At 54.1% G+C, this 19866-nt stretch overlaps 1 protein-coding gene across 2 annotated transcripts in view; it reads left to right on the plus strand.

The window, feature by feature from the left end:
* Positions 1-19866, plus strand: part of LRP1 (LDL receptor related protein 1) — an 80148-nt gene that overhangs the window by 20715 nt on the left and 39567 nt on the right. The window contains exons 7-21 of one of the 2 annotated variants that reach the window (XM_054579949.1): positions 4032-4194; positions 4303-4525; positions 5544-5733; positions 6194-6337; positions 7467-7703; positions 9106-9286; positions 10163-10385; positions 11222-11423; positions 11841-11966; positions 14573-14713; positions 14816-14941; positions 15395-15511; positions 16544-16624; positions 17286-17336; positions 18284-18451. In XM_054579949.1, the coding sequence (XP_054435924.1) occupies positions 4032-4194; positions 4303-4525; positions 5544-5733; positions 6194-6337; positions 7467-7703; positions 9106-9286; positions 10163-10385; positions 11222-11423; positions 11841-11966; positions 14573-14713; positions 14816-14941; positions 15395-15511; positions 16544-16624; positions 17286-17336; positions 18284-18451 (2373 nt within the window). The remainder of the gene's footprint in view (positions 1-4031; positions 4195-4302; positions 4526-5543; positions 5734-6193; positions 6338-7466; positions 7704-9105; positions 9287-10162; positions 10386-11221; positions 11424-11840; positions 11967-14572; positions 14714-14815; positions 14942-15394; positions 15512-16543; positions 16625-17285; positions 17337-18283; positions 18452-19866) is intronic. The other variant, XM_054579950.1, reaches the window with a different exon arrangement.

Here is a 19866-nt window from a genome sequence, read left to right on the forward strand (position 1 = left end):
GGCTTCTCCCACAATCTTGGGCATCCAGAGGCCAGAGAAGGAGGATTCTGGCAGTAAAACAGAAGGGAAAAAGTGATGTCCCGACTCTAGGACAACCGAGTAAGGACTCAGTACTCCACAAATATTTGTTGAATGAATCAGTACATGTGTGTCGGGAGCTGGGGACAAAGATGAAAGGCAGTGTGTTAGCCTCTCAATATTTGTAGTTAGGTAAACAGGCTGTGATAAAAGGAACTGCTGGGGCTATGGCAGCCTGTGAACTGCTCACCTGGAGGGCCCACCTTTAATTCGGAGGCCACAGGGCTCTCGCTGGAGGCACAAACGGTGACTTGGTGGAGAAGGTAGGCACAGAGAGGGTGGAGGTGAAGGAGGACCATGCTATAAACCACAGCTTCCATTTGTGGCATGTTTACTGCCTGCCAGACCCTGTGCTATGCGCTGCTAATGCACCATCCCATTTTACAGATGAGCAAACTGAGACTCAGAGCCATTAAGTAGCTTGCCCATAGTCCCGCAGAAGGTAATACGATGATGATTCAAACCCAGGCTGGCCCCCAGGGCAGAGCAGAGTGATGAGCGAGGTGGGGAGGTTCCTGAAATAAGGGACCAGATGCAGTATGTCCCCTGAGGTTATGGTTATGGTTACTGAGATTCTGCTTCCTCACCCAGGGTCCTCATACCCTATCCTACAGTATTTGGGTATGTGGACGTGTTGGGGCTATTTCCTCAGGGCACAGAGACTCCCTTCCTTCCCCAGATTTATTTTAGGGAGAGTGACTGGAACCCTTCAGGTGAAGCTGGGGTCTTCTTGGGAATGGGGTGGAACCTGCTGTTTTTGGAAAAGCAGCTGCTATTTAGGGAAATGCCTCTTGAACATTGTGAATGATGGAGAAGTTTCGAGAAACTGAAGTTGTGGGGAGCACAGTGCTGAGCATTGGGGTCGGGGTACAAGGAGGGTTCAGCACTTACAAATATACACTCCAGGTCTATTTCGGGGCCTGGAACTGAAAGTCCTTTGCGACATCTCAGGCAGACTGTGGTCTATCTTCTGGCTGCTTCATCTCCCTCCCAGCTCCCTCCAGGAGCAGCCTTCTCTATGCTGGGACCCCTAACTCCTAGGACTCCCGACCACCCCACACTCCTCTCACAACACAGCCTCTCTCCACCTGGATTTACCTGAGACTCTCCTGTCCTCAGGATTTGGGGCCATTGGCCAGAGCCCCTCTGGAGGGTGTGCTGGGGTGAGTCAGCCCCGAGAAGGCTGGACCACGAAGAGGCAGCTACCCTGGGTTTGTGGCGCCAGAATGCTCAGGTCCTCCGGGCCCAACTCCAGGACTCTGTGTGACCCCCCCCCCACCCCTACCCTATGCCATGGACAGAGGGAAGTGGCCCAGACACTGCCTGGGCGGGGGGGCCTGGGAAGGAAGGCGCCCTCTCCCAGGCTGAGCCCATCTCTGTGCTGGCCTTGGAATGGTGTGAGTGGCCAAGCATATGTGTGTGCATGCGAATGTGTGCATATGTGTGGTGGGGCGGGCAGAGGAATCTGGACTTTAGGGGAGAGGAAAATAATGTGGTGGAGGGGGGTTGGATAACAAAGGATTTTTGCTTGCAACTAATAGTCTCCAGCTGCAAAAATACCAAAGGGGAGGCCAGGCCGGGCTGGGGACTCTAGTTCTTGCCAACTCCTTACCGGCCTGCTGAGCGGGGCCCTGCCTGGCCTTTGGGAGGTGGAAGGAGAGACCAGCCAAGGATAAATATCTGAGAGCAGGATGGTCCCTTTTTGCCTTTCTTCCTGGAACTGGGAGGGAACATAGGCCAGGAGGGAGGTCCGAAGGTCGGTCACCCCCTGAGGCTGGGGGGGAGGGGAGGAATGATTATGGACCTGCACCTGGATTTGGGGGGGGATTAGATCTCTTCAGGTTTCTTCCCCCTCCCCTCTAGGCTGAGGGAAGGGCGGGTGGGGAGCAGGGCAGGGTGTTGCCAGCCCTGGAGCTGGGCAGTGACTCAGGCAAGTCTCAGGAAGTTGGAGAGGAAGACACAGCTGCACCAGCTGGTACTGGGAAAACAGCTTCAAATGACGAAGTTCGTCTACGTGCCAGCAGCCCCCAAACCCCCACGGTGCCCACCAAGTAAAGGGCACACAGCCCTGCTTGCCTTTCAACTACCCGACTAGCTGCCTGGGACTGTGGGCAGGTCCCTCCCCTTTGGGACTTTGGCTTCCTCTGGAGATGGCCCAGCAGAGTTCGTTTTAATCTGTTTTCTCTGTGGTAACAGTGTGTGGGGCATTTCGATCACCTTACCCCTGCGCTGGGCCCTCTTCCCACTCGGCCTGGGCCCCGCATCCCCAGGCTGCCCTAGCCGCCCTCTGTCCTCACATGTCAGCTCTGGGCCGTGAGGAGAGAGTGGCCGGGTCAGGGTGCCTCACTTACAGAGGTTGCTCATCCACGTGACCTTCTCTAGTCACCTTGGAGGGAGGTTCAGCGGGGGACCTGAAGAAGAAACTAGTTTGATGAGAGCCTTAAATTGGCTCTTCCTGCCCAACCCCCCCCCCCCCCCAAGCCCGGCCTAAGTCCTGTGACCGTGAGTCAGTGTCAGGGCCCAGCCAAGTTCCTTGGGAGCCATGTTCCTGTTCCCTCTGCCCCCCGCCCCCACGAGCTGTTAGGAAACAGACCCTGAGTGCCCTGTGGGGAGGGGAAGGTTGAGGGAGGGGTTGAGCTGAATGCCCAGTCATCACACCTACAGCCCTGTGGGGGCAGAGTAATCCCCACCGTGAAGAGTATGAGTAGTGGGGGTCAGTTTCAACCCAACACAGGTCATCTAGAGATTTCTTTTCCTGTTGGGGAAATTGGTGGAGGTGTGAAAGCAGGGCAGGGGTTCCAGGGAGTCACTGTTCGGGAAATTTCCCAGTTTGCAAGAGACATCGCTGCTGAGGGGGCCAGTTGGAGGAGGCAGTGGTGGACCAGAGCCGGTGGGTCCTGGAGAGGAGGGGCCCAGAGGAGGTTGGCAGGGGTCCCTGTCCCAATACTTTCTGTCTTCTCGACTTCCAAGTGCCCTCATCCCACCCTCCTTTCTTCGGCCCTTTTTGGCCTCTTGCATCTTCTCCAGACCCGTGGTGTAGCCCGAGTGTAGCACCTGATCTCCATCCTCTTCCCGTGCACCCACCCTTCTCTGAAGCTGTCCCTCGTGTTCCGCCATGCCTCCGTTTGCCTTCAGGGCCCTTTGGTGGCCCCCTCTTTGTGCTCTCTCTCCCCCAGCCCTCCCTAACATGAGGAAATTGAGCAATAGGGACATGGAAGAAACGGGAATGGGGATGAAGAGAGGCACATGGCTCATGTCACTGGTTCCAACCTTTGGCCACCATGGGCCTTCCTTTTTCCACCCATATGGACCCCATATTTTGGCATTCTTTTTTCTCAGCTTGGATTTATTGATAATTGCCTTGCTTTTCCATTTTTTAAAGTCACGCAATATGTAACAGCTTCCAGTCAGTCCTCTGGCTAGCATGGGATAACTCAACTTACCATATCTGAAAGTCCAGCCAAAAATAAAGATGTGTGATGTTTTAATCAGCCTGAGTGCTCTTATCTCAAGTAAAAGCAGATTTTTTAAAAACAACTAAAATGAGCTAGTGAACCTGCCCTCACTGGTTGTGGGGTCTCCAAGACGATGGGCTTCAAGGCAGGGCTGGAGTTTGGGAAGCTTGTCAACCAACCCCCCAGCCAACGCTTACCCAGAGCCCGCCGTGTGCCTACCCTGGCGTGGCATGGGGAGCGGGGCCTTGTGGGAGGGCACTCTGAGACTTCTCCTTGGAGAGACCAGATGGGTGGAAAGGTAGCAAAGGTCATAAGGCAAAATGTGCCACTGCTGGTAACTCCCATAAGAACTGAGGGAAGAGAGACAGCCGGAGCCTGGGTGGGGAAGGAGGGTGTGCCAGAGGAAGTGGGCTTCCAGCAATGGGTTCTGCACCAGCAGCGCACGGGCATGTCTCTGGGAGGGCCTCCCCGCAACGGTATTTCATTTGCACTCTCCAGACGTAGAACAGATGGCCATTGACTGGCTGACGGGCAACTTCTACTTTGTGGATGATATCGATGATAGGATTTTTGTCTGCAACCGAAACGGAGACACATGTGTCACTTTGTTAGACCTGGAGCTCTACAACCCCAAGGGCATTGCGCTGGACCCTGCCATGGGGTAAGAGGGACAGGCAGGGGCTCTGTCCTGGAAGGGGGAGGCGGAGACTACTGCGGAAAGGTGGGTGCCCAATGTCCAGGACGCTTTTAATGTGCCATCTGCCCATAGGAAAGTGTTTTTCACTGACTACGGGCAGATCCCAAAGGTGGAGCGCTGTGACATGGATGGGCAGAACCGCACCAAGCTGGTCGACAGCAAGATTGTGTTTCCTCATGGCATCACACTGGACCTGGTCAGCCGCCTCGTCTACTGGGCTGACGCCTACCTGGACTACATTGAAGTGGTGGACTATGAGGGCAAGGGTCGGCAGACCATCATCCAGGGCATCCTGGTGAGGGGGACGTCTTCCCAAGGGAGTCATGGGGGAGGGCAGTATGCTGCCTTGTGGCCCTGAGCCTCTGGGGGTCAGGAGAGGGGTGGTCATGAGCACTGAGGGGAAAGGACAGGATATGGCTTCCACTCTGATGGGAACAGTCACTTTAGTGATGCCTTTTACTGCCTTTTTCTCATTCGATCCTTTACGACAACCCCTTGGGGATGAGCAGATAGGTGACTCAGTGCCCTGCTGGCAGATGAAATCACGGGGTTCAATAGGTCAAGTGACCTGCCTGAGGTGACACAGCTGGGAAATAGCACTAGAGCCTGGTCTAGAAGCCTCACCAGCTCAGAGAAGGCATCCATTCTGGGATAATTAGGGTGACCAGCCATTTCGGTTTGCCTGGGACTATGCTGGTGTTAGCCCAGAAAGACCCATGAACTGGCAAAGCCATTAGACTTGGACAAACTGGAACAGTTGGTTACCTTAGATAAGTTAAATGGGCAGCGGGGGCTGTTACAGGGCCTAGAGCCAGTCTGTCCCTTCCACCCTCCCAAAGCTGGGGGCAGAAGTTGGGCTAAGTATGTTCTCTGTGGACAGACTCCAACAGTTAGGTCCCAACTCCAGTTTAGTCCAGAATCATGCCATCACCTACTGTGTGTCAGATCTGGTGGGGGTGTAGTTCCTGCCCCCAAGGGGTTTGAGCAGAGTAGGTGGAGTAAGTCCACAAATCACCAGACAGCGCACCACAGCCAAAGAGATGGCGTGTGGAAGGAGAAACCCTCTCTAGTTAGAAGATTCCAGAAGCTCTTCAAAGAGATGCTCTCTGAAGGATGAGTAGGATTTCAGCAAGCAAAGATCACAAGAACAGGATAGTCCTTGCCAGAGGAGAAGGAGTAAAGCATGGAGTTAGCTACGGAATGAATTTGGGAATGCAAATAATGGAGTTTGGATGGGAAGCAGAGGGGCTCTTCTGAGGCAGAGGGAGGGTTTTTTTATCTCTTGTGTCTACCATTCCTCCTGCCCATCTCAGATTGAGCATCTGTACGGCCTGACTGTATTTGAGAATTATCTCTACGCCACCAACTCGGACAATGCCAACGCCCAGCAGAAGACAAGCGTGATCCGCGTGAACCGCTTCAACAGCACTGACTACCAGGTTGTCACCCGTGTGGACAAGGGTGGAGCCCTCCACATCTACCACCAGCGACGTCAGCCCCAAGGCGAGTAGGGCTCCTCGGCCCTTCCTGTGGAAGCCCCTGATTCTCTTGTATCATGACTGCTTCTCCTAACTATCCATCCCAGAATGTATGTCCCCTGGCCCCTCAGCTTCTCTGCCAGCCCCTTCTTGCCATTCAGGCTCCAGATCCCACCCCCAGGGAGCCCCTTCTCCCTTCTGCTAAGGACACAGAGTGCCCCTCCCAGTCCCTTGGCTGGTCTAGAGGAGAAGCACCTGGCCGTGGGCAACCGTGTGACTCTCCCTGACCACAGCAGCCCCCACCTGAGCGGCTCGGTTGTGGTAGGACAGAGGAGTTCCCATCCTGCGGCTTCTAAATTCTCAGATGGGACAGTCGGCACAGAGACCACAGCGGGAGGGAGTGTGGGCAGACTTCTGGAAGCCTTCTCAAGGCTGAGGCGCGGGGGCCCCGAGGGGTCCTGACCAGCTCTCCACTCTGCCCCTAGTGAGGAGCCATGCCTGTGAGAACGACCAGTACGGGAAGCCCGGTGGCTGCTCCGACATCTGCTTGCTGGCCAACAGCCACAAGGCGCGGACCTGCCGCTGCCGCTCTGGCTTCAGCCTGGGAAGTGATGGGAAGTCATGCAAGAGTGAGTGATGGGGCAGGGCGTGCGTGCCTGCTGGGGTGGCGTGGGAGGGTGTCCTTATGTGCCCCCACCATGGCCCTACCCCTTCTGTCTGAGATGAAGAGAGATGAAGGAATTTACCCAAAGTTTCACCACTAGTAAGGGGCAGTGACAGAACTTGAACCCACATCTGAAAACAAGGCTCTTCCCACTATCCTACTCCAGCTCCATCGAAAACTGTAAACTACCCCCTTCCTCCCTCCCTCCCTCCCTCCCTTCTTTCCTTCCTTCCTTTCACAAGTAAGTATTGAGCATGTACTATGTGTCTGGCGCTGTCCTAAAATAAGAATTCAGCAGTGAACAGGTAGATGTGATCTCTGTCCTCCAGGGGCATGTAGTCTGGCAGGGGAGACAGACAAACAAGTAAATAAAAAACTTCAGGCGGTGGTAGGTGTTAGGAAGAAAATAAACAGAGGATAGAGTTGGTGAGGACATGAGGGCTCCAGCTGAGATAGAGCAGTCAGAGAAGGCTTCTCTGCAGAGATGAAATTTGCGCCTAGCAATCTGTGAAGTGCAGAGGAGGAGCTACCTGAAGGAAGAGCATTCCCTGGCAAAAGGAAACAACAGTGCCAAGGCTCTGAGGCCAGTGTGAGCTTGGCGACTTTCAAGCAGAGAAGCGACATTATTTGATTCACGTTTGTAAAAACATCATGCTGGCTGCTGGGTGGAGCAGGGATGTGGCAAGAGGCTATTTCTGTGGTGTAGGCAATAAGTGATGTGACTTAGAATTAGGATGGTAGTAGAGGAAGTAGTCAAAAGGGATCAGGTTCCAACATATTTTGAAGGTGCTCCTTTTGGGTCACTAATTTTAATACTGAGCAGTGTACTTACCTCAAAACATGCTATTTGCTTCACTTGCCCCATTTCCCACCCCTAGAGGACAGGTAAAACCCCCAGCGTGTTGTCCTCTAGGCCTTATATGTTTATGTGTCTGTCCACGTGACCCAGAGCTCCCGCTGCCCCCGCAGCCCCTGACCCACAGTGCAGCTAGCTGGGGCATCGCAGCCCCTCGGGCCCCTGCCCCTGAGGCTGGGCGGGGGTTGTGTGTACATGCGTGTGTCTGACTTGGTGCCTCCCTCTGTGCCTGCCCTAGAGCCGGAACACGAACTGTTCCTTGTGTATGGCAAGGGCCGGCCAGGCATCATCCGGGGAATGGATATGGGAGCCAAGGTTCCAGATGAGCACATGATCCCCATCGAGAACCTCATGAACCCCCGGGCCCTGGACTTCCATGCTGAGACCGGCTTCATCTACTTTGCCGACACCACCAGCTACCTCATCGGCCGCCAGAAGATTGATGGCACTGAGCGGGAGACCATCTTGAAGGATGGTAAGGGCCCCGGAAGTGGGAGATGTGAGGATAAGGACTCCCAAGGGACGTCGCCCACCTGGGATGGGAAGCGATTTGGGGCTTAGGCCTTTCTTTCCTGGTGCCCTCTCAGCATGGAGAGTCCTGCCGACAGGCTGGCTAGGCTGGTTGGCATGGAGATGAGGGGATGACAGATTGACCCCTGTGTGACCCCTTCTTGGCTGAGCCAACAAGAGGCAGGAAGATGGATGGATTAGGCAGCGTGGGCCGTCCTTGCCAGCCCTTGGGAAAACTCAGGGTCTCTCAGCCATTGGCTCAGAGCCCTGGAGCTGTGTGTAGCACACAACCTGGGAGAGGCCTGAGGCTTCGAATCCGAGCAGGCACGCCAACACCCCTGGGCCCACGCAGGGGCTGAGCCACCAAAAGCTGCATTCTTACACATTCTGAGAATATCGAGGGTTGTTTTTTTTTTTTTTAAAGATTCTATGTATTTATTTTTAGAGAGATGGGAAGGGAGGGAGACAGACAGGGAGAGAAACATCAATGATGTGCGAGAGAAATATGGATCGGTTGCCTCTTGCACACCCCCAACTGGGGACCTGGCCCGCAACCCGAACATGTGTTCTGACTGGGAATCGAAACAGCAAGCTTTTGGTTTGCAGGTTGGCACTCAATCCACTGAGCCACACCAGCCAGGGCGGTGCATTGATGTCTTCTGACTGTCCATCTGCATGGAGGCTCTGAGCTGAGCTCTGCCCCTCCCCTTCCCATGTTAGGAGTTCCCACACCTACACTCAGCCCCCCAGAGTAGGGCTCCCTACCTGATCTCTCTGGCTGACACCAGTTACCACCCTTTGCCCGGCTCGCCCCACCGCCGTGGGTCAGAGAACCTCAGCAGTCAGCAATCATAAGACTTTAGAGAAATCAAAAGTAACTCCTCATCAGGAAGAAGATTAGGGTTCCCTATGTCAGGGGAACTGCTATTTAAAGGACAGTGGAGCTGAAGCCTTTAGCTAAGTAAAAAATCACTTCCTAATTTATTTATTTTGTTAGCTCAGGACTTTTAGGCCTTGGGATGTGGCGTCATCCTTGCGCTCCGAGCACATTGCTTCAGCTGTCCACCCTGGCTCAGGCCCAGACATGCCCTCACACAAGAGCCCACGTCTGCCACGTAGGTGTGCTGGCTGCCAACGTGCAGTTTAGAGAGGCTTTGTGTCTCAACGCAGATTGGCAACACAAATGATGTTCCAGCTTGTTCCTCCAACCTTCCATCCCCGTCCCACCCTCTGTATTGGGCACAAAAGGTTCTCTGCCCTCCATACTAGCCAAGTTGCTCCAAGGTACCTGCATCCTGACGGTCAGGGGCAGGCAGTTTTGAGCTTCCTCTGAGGCTCTCCATCGTTGCTCCCTTCACTCCCTGCAGGCATCCACAATGTGGAGGGTGTGGCCGTGGACTGGATGGGGGACAATTTGTACTGGACGGATGATGGGCCCAAGAAGACCATCAGCGTGGCCAGGCTGGAGAAGGCTGCTCAGACCCGCAAGACCTTAATTGAGGGCAAAATGACACACCCCAGGGCCATTGTGGTGGATCCACTCAATGGGTGAGTCCTCCCAGGTCCTTGGGTTGGGTGGGCCTGGGCACCCTGTGGGTCTCAGAAGTGGCAGACGACACAGAGGGTGAACAGGGGAGGGCAGCCTGGGTGGGATGCTTAGGCAAGAATGGGAAGCTGAAAGATGTGTCCCTGTCTTCAGGGCAATGGGAGTGATGCCTCAAACACCTACGTAGAAATTTGATGCTGTCACTCCCAGCTCAGAGCCCTCCCCTGGCTCCCTTGCCCTTAGAGTGAGATCCACATTCCTTATCAGGCCTGGGGTTCTACAGGGTCTGCCTGCAGCTCTTTTGACCTCATCTGTACCTTACTCCCTGCCCTTAGAGGTTCTGTTTTCAATGGCCCCCGTCTGTGCCTCAGACAGACACCCCAGCTGTTTCTGCCTCAGGGCCCCTGCCCTTGCAGTTCCTCCGCCTGGAATTCCTGAGCACTTGCAGATCTAGCTCCTTCTCAGCATTCGCATCTCAGCTCAAAGCCACGTCCTCAGAGAGGCCTTCCTCACCTGCTGCCTGCTCATTCTCCATGCTATCACCTGCTTCGTGTTCTCCCTGGTTCTTCCTGGCTTTTCTCATTCTCCAATGTGTGAGACCTTGTTGATTGGCTTGGGTGGGACATGAGCCTCAGGAGAGCAGGAGCCTTGGCTGCCTTGGTCTTTTCTGGTCCCCAAGTGCCAGGCTGTGGCCAGCTTGCAGTAGGCACTCATCAAATACTTGTTGAATGGAAGAATGAATGTATGAAATGTGTGGGCCAGGGCTGAGCAGGGCAGGAAGGCCCCCATGCTAGGCTCTGGGACAGCACGTGTGGATTGGGGTCACAGGGTGGCTGTTGATGGCAGCTCATGTGGTGCTGCCCTGTCACTGCCCACAGGTGGATGTACTGGACGGACTGGGAGGAGGACCCTAAGGACAGTCGGCGAGGGCGGCTGGAGAGGGCCTGGATGGACGGCTCACACCGAGACATTTTTGTCACCTCCAAGACAGTGCTGTGGCCCAATGGGCTGAGCCTGGACATCCCAGCCGGGCGCCTCTACTGGGTGGATGCCTTCTATGACCGCATCGAGACCATACTGCTCAATGGCACAGACCGGAAGGTGGGCAGGCATGCCCCTGTGTGTGGGTGTTCATAGCTGCATCGCTAGATCACTTTTGTGTGGCGACAAGGCTCTGTGTGTGTGAGTGTGTGGGCATCTCTGTGTGGCTGAGCCTGTGGACTTCCTGTGTGTTTACTTCTGTGCCATGGGTGTGTACACCTGTGTGCTTGTGGGTCTTATGTGTTGTGAGAGGATTGCCTCTATCGGGGTGTATCCGTGACCGCGTGTTGTCTGCGGGCTTGACCACAGCTTGTAATTCCCAGCACACAGCAGAAGGTGCTGCCCTCTGTGTTCCTCTCGTGCAGTTCTTTCTGACTCCACCCCCACTCCCCCTCACCTGGCATGCTGCTCAGGGGCCACCTCCTCTAGGATGTTGTCTTCAGTCCCCCTCTTCTACCCTGGATTACTGTGTCTTTTTCATTTCTTAGTGCCTACCGCAGGCTGGCCTTTAATAAATCCTGGCAAATGTCTGTTGGATGAAGAAATGAATAGATGAGTTCTGACTGTCTGCTCAGTACCTTGTGTGTGTGCGTGCGTGTGTGTGTGTGTGTGTGTGTGATGTGTGTGCACATGTGCATGTTGGAGGGATGTGAAGGATATGAACGGGCCCAAGGGAAGAGAGTGCGGACAAGCTCGCCATTAGCCCTCTGCTGGGTTCAGGGTCTGGCACCTCACCCTGTTCAAAGCTACCTGCCTAAAGGCTCCAAGGCTAATAGAGGAACCAAGACCCACACCCAGGATATAGATAAAGAGGATAAAAAACAGCGATCTCTCTGGACCTTCCTGAGTTCCCCTGTTTGTCTCTAGCCCCTTAGTAACCTCCCCTCCATTGCTAGATCGTCTATGAGGGTCCTGAGCTGAATCATGCCTTTGGCCTGTGTCACCACGGCAACTACCTCTTCTGGACCGAGTACCGCAGTGGCAGCGTCTACCGCTTGGAACGGGGCACAGGAGGTGCACCCCCCACTGTGACCCTTCTGCGTAGTGAGCGGCCGCCCATCTTTGAGATCCGCATGTATGATGCCCAGCAGCAGCAAGGTACCGCCTGGGGCTGGGACTGGTGGCGGGGTGGGACCTAGGCAGGGGGCGGATGAGGCTCCCAGGAGAGTGAAGGCACTCTCCCTGAGATCCTGGGCTCTGACTTTAGAGGCTCTCGAAAAGAGAGACCCCAACTCTTGCCCCTAGAGCGAGACCCACATTCCTTGTCAGGACTAGCTTCCTATGGGGCCTACCAGCAGCTTGTTTGACCTCATCTGCACCTTCCTGCCCTTCCCCCCTCATCTCCCTCCCTGCTGCATGCCTTCATCTGCTTTTCTTCAACATGCTCATGGTCTCTCAATGTTTCTTCCCTTTCTGTCTCCTCCCTTTAACGCATCTCCCCTATCTTCTCATTCCCCCTTCATCCCCGGTCCTCCCCCTCCTTCCCGGACCCCTCCCTGCGGCCCTCCTTCACAGTGGGTACCAACAAGTGCCGGGTGAACAACGGTGGCTGCAGCAGCCTGTGCCTGGCTACCCCTGGAAGTCGCCAGTGTGCCTGCGCCGAGGACCAGGTGTTGGACACAGACGGTGTCACTTGCTTGGGTATGAGGGGCCCAGCTGGGGTGGGAGGCAGGCAGGCCGACCCCAACAGGAGGAGGCCGCAGGGATGAGGGAGGCAAAGAGGGCCCTGTTGAGGCAATAGGAGGTGAGGGGTGGGGCAAGAGAAGGCTCCAGGGACCAGGAGGGGGAATGAGAGGGATGTGAGAGGGCACAAACGGTAGGGGGATCTGAGTGATGAGCAGGGCCGCTATGGAAAGAAGAAAATAGTCTTCTTTTACATTTGTTTCCCTATGATTAAAGTAATATAACAATAGTTCTAAGTATTAGAAATTAAAGAAGAGAAAAAAAGTCCAGATGTGACCAACGAACCCCACTGTATTGTTAGCATTACGATAAATTGAACACCATCCTTTTTTTGTTGGGTAGGTTATATGGTGGGTGTCACAGAGCTGTACTCATACTATGTATAACATATTTTCTGCCCTTATGAGCTCATATGTGTCATAGCATTTTCTGTATTATTCTTACATTATTTTAAATAGCCTCATTTTTTAAATAAAAGTAGGTCGTGCTCATTACAAAAAGAAATAAACATTATAGAAAATAGAAGGAGAAAGTACAAGTCACTCCAAATACCACCACCCATTGGTACCACTGTTACCATTTGTGTGACTGTCCTCCCAAACATTTCTCTCTGCATTTACCTTTCTTAAAGAGAATCATGCTGCACATACTGTTTCGTTTCCTGCTTTTGTCATATGGCAAGATGTCATGAATACATAGTGGAATTTTTTTAAAAATTATATTTTGTTATTTATTTATTTTTAGAGGGAGGGGAAGGGAGGGAGAGAGGAAGAGAAACATCAGTCAGTTGCCTCTCGCACGCCCCCAACTGGGGACCAACTGGCCCACAACCCAGGCAGGTGCTCTGACTGGGAATTGAACCAACAACCTTTTGGTTTTCAGGGTGATGCCCAAACCACTGCACCACACAGAGCCATAAGCAGAATTTTTAATGGCTGAAATAATTTCATTTAATAAAAGTTCCATAATTTACTTAACCATTTCTCTACTGTTGAATGCTTGTTTCATTTTTTGTTGTAATCTCAGCCAACATACGTCATGCACAGACTATGTACCAGGCATGGTTATAAGCACTTCCCATGTAGTAACTTATTTATTCCTTAAAATATTCCTGTGGAAAGATATTTTTATTATCCCCAATTTACAGGTGAAGAAATTGAGGCATAAAGTTAGCAGAGATATGAACCCAGGAAATCTGACCCAGATCCCATTTCTTTTCTTCCTTTTTTTTTTTTAAAGATGTTATTTATTAATTTTTAGAGAGAAAGGAAGGGAGGGAGAAAGAGGGAGAGAAACATTGATTGGTTGCCTCTAGCACATGCCCTAACCAGGGACCTGGCCCGCAACCCAGGCATATGCCCTGACCAGGAATCAAACTGGCAACCCTTTGCTTTGGAGGTCATCGCTCAGCCAGCTGAGCCGTGGCAGTCAGGGCTAGATCCCATTTCTTAATCACCCTCTCTGCTATTTCTCACACCATCATGTTTTCCCATATTCTGGGTGGGTTCCACCCAGAATCGCAGAAGTGCACATGGGTCAGTGAGGCCTTAGTACCCAGCTAAGAATGAGTGGCTGAGGCCAGGTGGAGGCAACAGGCATTGGGGGAGAGAGAGGAACTGAGTGGCCAGGGTAATGGCAAGATCCTCTACGTGGACAGTGAAATCACCAAGAAGTAAAGCAGGAGTGATTTTGGAGAAAGTGACGCTAAGCAAGGACCTAAAAATCCTTAGGGATGACAGGGAGTGGCTGGGGGCCTGTAGACACAGGGGTTGGGATGATCTGACAGCACGGAAGTCCACATGGATGTTTCAGAGAAGAGAGAGGGAGAAGAGTAAGGGCGCAGTAGCGAGAAGCAAAGCGGACACCTCCAAGCCTAATGGGCCATGGGCCATGGGAGAGAAAATAGCCACCCACAGGGCCCGTGGGAAGGTTCGAGGAGTAGAGTGGGATGAGATATGGCTCAGAAAGGGGGTGCACAGAGCTGTGAGGTCCGGGGACGGGTCTGACGTGGTAGTCCCGGGCTTCATGAGATTACTGATGCAGACACCAAGGACTCTGGGAGTTTACTTCTAATAGGCCAAGGCAGGCAGTGGTGTGAGGTGTGAGTGCGGGGAATGGAAGCCCGGGGCCTGCAGAGTTCTGGGGTCTGTTTTCACTCCTGCTGGTGAAGTGGATGCATCTGTGAAGGAAGAAGTCCAGGGACCAGGGCAGGGCCCTGAAAGTCCCAGAGACACCTTCCAAGGACCAGTTTGTGTAAATGGCAGGGTGGGGTGAGGAGGGGGCTGCTTAGCAGGCACTGAAGTATGGGGGGCCCTGCTCTCGCGCAGAAGCTGCTTGTTCTCAGGCCGCTCTGATGTATGGGACATGTTAGAGTAAACATCACCCTGTGGCTTGAGATAGTTGCGGTTTCCATCCAGACAATTTGTTCATGAAGAATTACATGCTAGGAAAATTTACCCTGTGTGTTATTTTCAGATAATAAAATAAGCATACTGTTTGGGGCTTAGCCCCTGACCCATGACCTGGGTTTGACTTTCCCCCTCACACCCTTGTGGTGCCCACAGCGAACCCATCCTACGTGCCCCCACCCCAGTGCCAGCCGGGCGAGTTTGCCTGTGCCAACAGCCGCTGCATCCAAGAGCGCTGGAAGTGTGACGGAGACAACGACTGCCTGGACAACAGTGACGAGGCCCCAGCCCTCTGCCGTGAGTCATCTGCCCCTCTGTTGGGCGATGGGCCTTCAGGGCAGCCAGTTGGGAGGGCAGGGCCCCACCATCTCAATGACCTCTGACCTGTTCCCTCCCCAGATCAGCACACCTGCCCCTCAGATCGCTTCAAGTGCGAGAACAACCGGTGCATCCCTAACCGCTGGCTCTGTGACGGGGACAACGACTGTGGAAACAGTGAAGACGAGTCCAATGCCACTTGTTCAGGTATGGAACAGTGGGGTGGGCCACTCTAGGCACCCCTCAGTCAGGGAGACAGGATAGTGGGAGCCACGCTTGGGAAGGCAGAGGGGCCTTAGGTGAAAGAAAAGAATACAGGGTATCAGGGCAGATACCCTCAAGCAGGAGGGGGGTGATGTCCCCTTCCACGGAAGGACAAGGTTGGCTGAGAGGACTAAGCCTGCAGGGGACAGAGCTTGGCTCTGGATTGGAGATAAGAGCAAGGCAGGGTGGATCATCTTGAAGGATACCGGCAGCCCCTCGAGAGATGAGGTGATGCAGCCACTGTGAGACCACACGGGTAGTTTTGAAGTTCTCTAAGAGAAATGGCTTTGAAACCCTTGGGAAGACTTCCTACTACACAGAGAATAATAGAAAAGGAAAGGAAAATTAAGAAATGAGGACAGGACTCTGAGTACCCACGCCCATTCCTGTCCCCAGCTCGCACATGCCCGCCCAACCAGTTCTCGTGTGCCAGTGGCCGCTGCATCCCCATCTCCTGGACGTGTGATCTGGACGATGACTGTGGGGACCGCTCTGATGAGTCAGCCTCATGTGGTAAGAAGGACAACAGGAAGGCCGAGCTGGCACGAAGACAGTGACCCAGGAGAACACCCAGGGGATACTGCCAGTTAGGACTATGTGGTCTTGAGCAAGTTACTTAGTCTCAGTGGCCACTGTGCATTTTCATCTGCCAAGTGGGGACAATAATAGCACCTACATCACAGCATTGATGTGGGGGTTCAGCGGGACCATGCATGAAAACCACTCAGCACAGGGCCCATGTTTGGTAACTGCTAGCTTTAAAAGAGGATACTCAGCGAGCTCTCCCTCCTGAACCACACCCACGCCTTTCCCCTCCTCTTCTTCCCTTACAGGCGTGCATCTCCTAAACTCTAAGGGTTGCCACGAGACTTGCAACTAGGGGAGCAATGGGCAGCAGCAGCTCATCCTGTGCTGACCCCCTGAACCTGTCCCCAAGCAAGGCCCCCCTTCTCTCTGACTCTCCAGTGAGCTGGCAGCAGTCCTGCCTGGGCTCACTTCTTTTTTTTTTTAAAGATTTTATTTATTTGTTTTTTTGTTTGTTTATTAAGAGAAAGAGGAAGGGAAGGAGAAAGAAAGGGAGAGAAACATCAATGTGTGGTTCCTCTTGCACGCCCCCCACTCGGGACCTGGCCTGCAACCCAGGCATGTTGCCCTGACTGGGAATCGAACTGGCGACCCTTTGCTTCAAAGTCCAGCACTCAGTCCACTGAGCCATACCAGGCAGGTGGACTGGGCTCACTTCTTTACCATAACATTGCTAGAGAGCCGAGGCAGCCCCATTTAGTCTCTCCCCTGTTGCTTCTTCTATCCTAAACCCTTTAACAAACGTACTCTCAGAATAAAAATTAATAAAAAGAGGATGATCAGAGAGGTAGGGATCAATGGGCAGAGTTTTAGGCTGAGGCATTGCTGCTTAGCCTTCTCTGCCCTGTCTGGCCACACTAAGGGCTACTGGGTACAGGAGGGCCCCTGCACCTACCTGCTTGGTGCTATGACGCTGTGTAATCTTGAGGGCCCTACTCAGCTATCCTTTCTCCCTGACAGCCTATCCCACCTGCTTCCCCCTGACTCAGTTCACCTGCAACAATGGCAGATGCATCAACATCAACTGGCGATGTGACAATGGTAAGAGCGTGCCTCCCTTCACCGGCCCTGATTCCCAGGAAAACTAGAGCTGCAGCCAGGCCCTGGGGGTGTAAGGCCCAAAGGGTTTTAGAATCAAGCCAGGGCCTCCCTCCAGCTCCTTCAAGTCCCACTGGGTTGGCTGGGAGAAAGGAGGATGAGCCAGAAATGTGTGAGGGAACCAAGATGGACCGAGGGGGCCTTGCCCATCGCCTGTCTGCACGGTTCCTTCCCAGGCTGGGCCTGAGCTGTCTATACTCTGGCAGAGGCCCAGGGCCGGGGAAGAAGAAGCAAGGAGAGTTGGAGGGAGGGGGCCGGGGCGGGTGCAGAGCAACAAGAGCCCCAGTGCCCAGCTCCCTCCTCCCTGCAAACCCACTTCCTGAAGTCCTTGGTGCGCCCTCCAGGCTCCTGCTCTAGGCTCAGGAGCCCGCCTGGCGGTCAGCCATGGACCAGGCGATGTCAGCCCTGAGCCACAGGAGCCAGTGGATCATCGTGTGTATGCTGTCTCAGGGCTCTGGTTGTGTCTGTGTGTTGTGACGTGTTGTACCAGAGGCTCCAGCCCTGGCTAACATGTGAGAGGATGGGCTGGGTCAGCGCCGTGTTGCCCCTCGTCTTTGCCGTGTCTCGTGTGCCAATGGTTGCCCTGGCGGTTTCTGTGTTTCAGAGAAGGATTGTGGGGACGGCTCTGACGAAAAGACCTGTCCTGAGCCTGCCGGTCAGTGCATAGAAGCACATGCACCATCACCCCCAGAGCCCAGCTGGCCTCGGGCCACCTCTCAGGACTCCCAGGCAGCTCCCCGCCCAGAGCTCCTAGGGTGTGAAGGGAAAGAGGAGTGAGAGAGAGGAGGCAACAGAAGGAGAAAGCAAACAGTGGAAAGGAAAGAAGCAGAGTGGACAAAAGGAACCTCTCGGAGGAGAGGAGATGACAGAGAGGAGGGGACAAGGAGACCAAGACAGAGGGGAAGGAGAGAGTTAGAAAAGCAAATCCAGGTGGAAAAGAGGCAGGAACACTACCCAAGGGAAAGAGCCAAACCCCAGGCTTCCCGATCATCCTCAAAGTGTGGAGGGAAGTCCACAAGCCCCCGCCCCCGAGACCTGGATCATAAGACATCATTCCGTCTCCCCCAGATGCCTCCCCCAGATGCCTTCGGTGGCTCCGGCCCTTCCCAGCTGTAGGCAGTGCCCCTTGTGAGCTGGGTGCACAGCTCATGGGGCTCAGTAATGCCCAAGTTCAGGGCGGGGCCTGATTAAGCCCCTCCCTTTCCTGCAGAGGCCTTACCTACACTCCACCTATCTCTCCCCCTGCAAAACCAGAGAAATCCCTGCCTTTCCCCCAGAGCAAACAGACCCCTGTTCCCACACCCTGCCCAAACTAAAGGACATGCCCTGTGTCCCTCCCTGCCAGCCCCCCAGGACTCAGGGAAGGGCCCTCCTGGAGCCCCACCCACTTCCCCTCCCGCCCCCACCACGTGGGCCATGGTGCATGCTGCAGTCTATGCAGTTTCTGTGTCTTTTCTGTTTGTTTTTTTCTCGTTGGGGGGGTGGGGGTGGGTAGGGGGTGGGAATGAGGAGGAGGTGGGAGTGGGGGCCCCAAGCTGGGGTCACAGAGAGGACTGCTTGCTGACCTGCTCCTTGCCTCTCCCCTTCTTGCCTCCCCCTCAGACAATGACTGTGGGGACAATAGTGACGAGGCCGGCTGCAGCCACTCTTGCTCTAGCACCCAGTTCAAGTGCAACAGCGGGCGCTGCATCCCAGAGCACTGGACCTGCGATGGGGACAACGACTGTGGGGACTACAGTGATGAGACGCACGCCAACTGCACCAATCAGGGTAGGCATCCAGGGCCAGAAGGGTGGGGCGAGGTTGTCCACGGGCCAGTCACTCAGCCATCCATCTGTCTATCTTCCCTACTGCGTGTCTCTGCCACCTGGGAGCCAGAGATAACCCAGACGTGGCTCTTATCTCTCAGGAGTTTCCAGTCCTGTGGGAGAGGGAGATTGCTGACAACTCATTGTCACACACTGTTAAGATCTCAGGCTTTGCAGCTGGGTGGCCTTGGGTTTGAGCTCCAGCTCTGCTACTTACTCTCTGGGTGGCCTTGAGCAAGTTACTTAATCTCGATGGCCTCTGTGCATTTCATCTGCAAAGTGGGGATAATAACGGCACCAACATCATGGTGTTGATGTAGTGGGTTCCAGTGAAACCAGGCCCAGAAAGGCACTCAGCACATGGCTTGTGTTTGGGACCCAGTAGCTTGGAAAGGAGATGCTCAGAGGTGCAGGGATGAGTGAGCGCCGTGGAAACCAACAGAGAGCGGGGTCGGCTCTGTGAGGGTCCCTGTGCCCCAGCCTCCAGGATGCAGGCCGAGGGCAGTGGAGCTGAGTCTCCCGGAAGGCACAGATACTCTCAAGGGATGCTGATGTCTCAGCTCTGGCCTTATTGTTATTATGAAAGAAGGCAGAGCCAGGACTGTCCTGGCTCCAAGGGAAGTTGGAAATGCGGATTTTTATGGGAAATCTACCCATTTTTAAATACATATGTGAGTGTCCTAGAGCTGTCACAACAGTTCTCACAGTTCTGGAAGCTACAAGTTCAAGACCTAAGTGTCAGTAGTGTTGGTGGCTTTGGAGCGCTATGAGGGAGAACTTACTCCAGCCTGTCTCCCACCTGCTGGGGTTCGCTGGCAACCTCTGGCGTTCCTCAGCTTGGACACGCCACACGCCGACCTCGGCCTTCTCTTCACGTGGTGTTCTCCCTGTGCGTGTGTCTGTGTCCGTATTTTCTCTTTACGAAAGGATACGGTCATGTTGAATTAGGGCTCACCCTAATGACTTCATTTTAAATTGATCACCTGTAAAGACCTATTTCCAAATACGGTCACATTCACAGGTACTATGAGTTAGGACTTTCGCATCTTTTTCAGGGAACACGAATGAAACCATAACAACCAGCTATGGATTTTAAAAGTTTTGAAAACACCGCAGGCCAAAATCTTTCCACAGTCCCCATCTGGCCCCTGGGCCACCAGCTTGCAGCTTCTATTTTGTCTAGTTAAGGTGCACGTAGTGGGAACAGTCCTGAGCACTGAGCAGTCACGAAGGGCCAGCCCTAAGAGGGAGGATGGGGAGGCTCACCCAGGCCCAGGGGACAGTCACTGGGTCTCCAGGGCCATCGCTGACAAAGGCTGGGTAAGGAGAATGGGTAACAGCGCCTTGGGATTCTGAGAAGGGGTCCCTGGAGGCCCA

This window comes from Pteronotus mesoamericanus, unplaced genomic scaffold (assembly GCF_021234165.1).
Source record: "Pteronotus mesoamericanus isolate MK-2021 breed Mesoamerican mustached bat unplaced genomic scaffold, CSHL_Meso_final contig_56, whole genome shotgun sequence".
Lineage (NCBI taxonomy): Eukaryota > Metazoa > Chordata > Mammalia > Chiroptera > Mormoopidae > Pteronotus > Pteronotus mesoamericanus.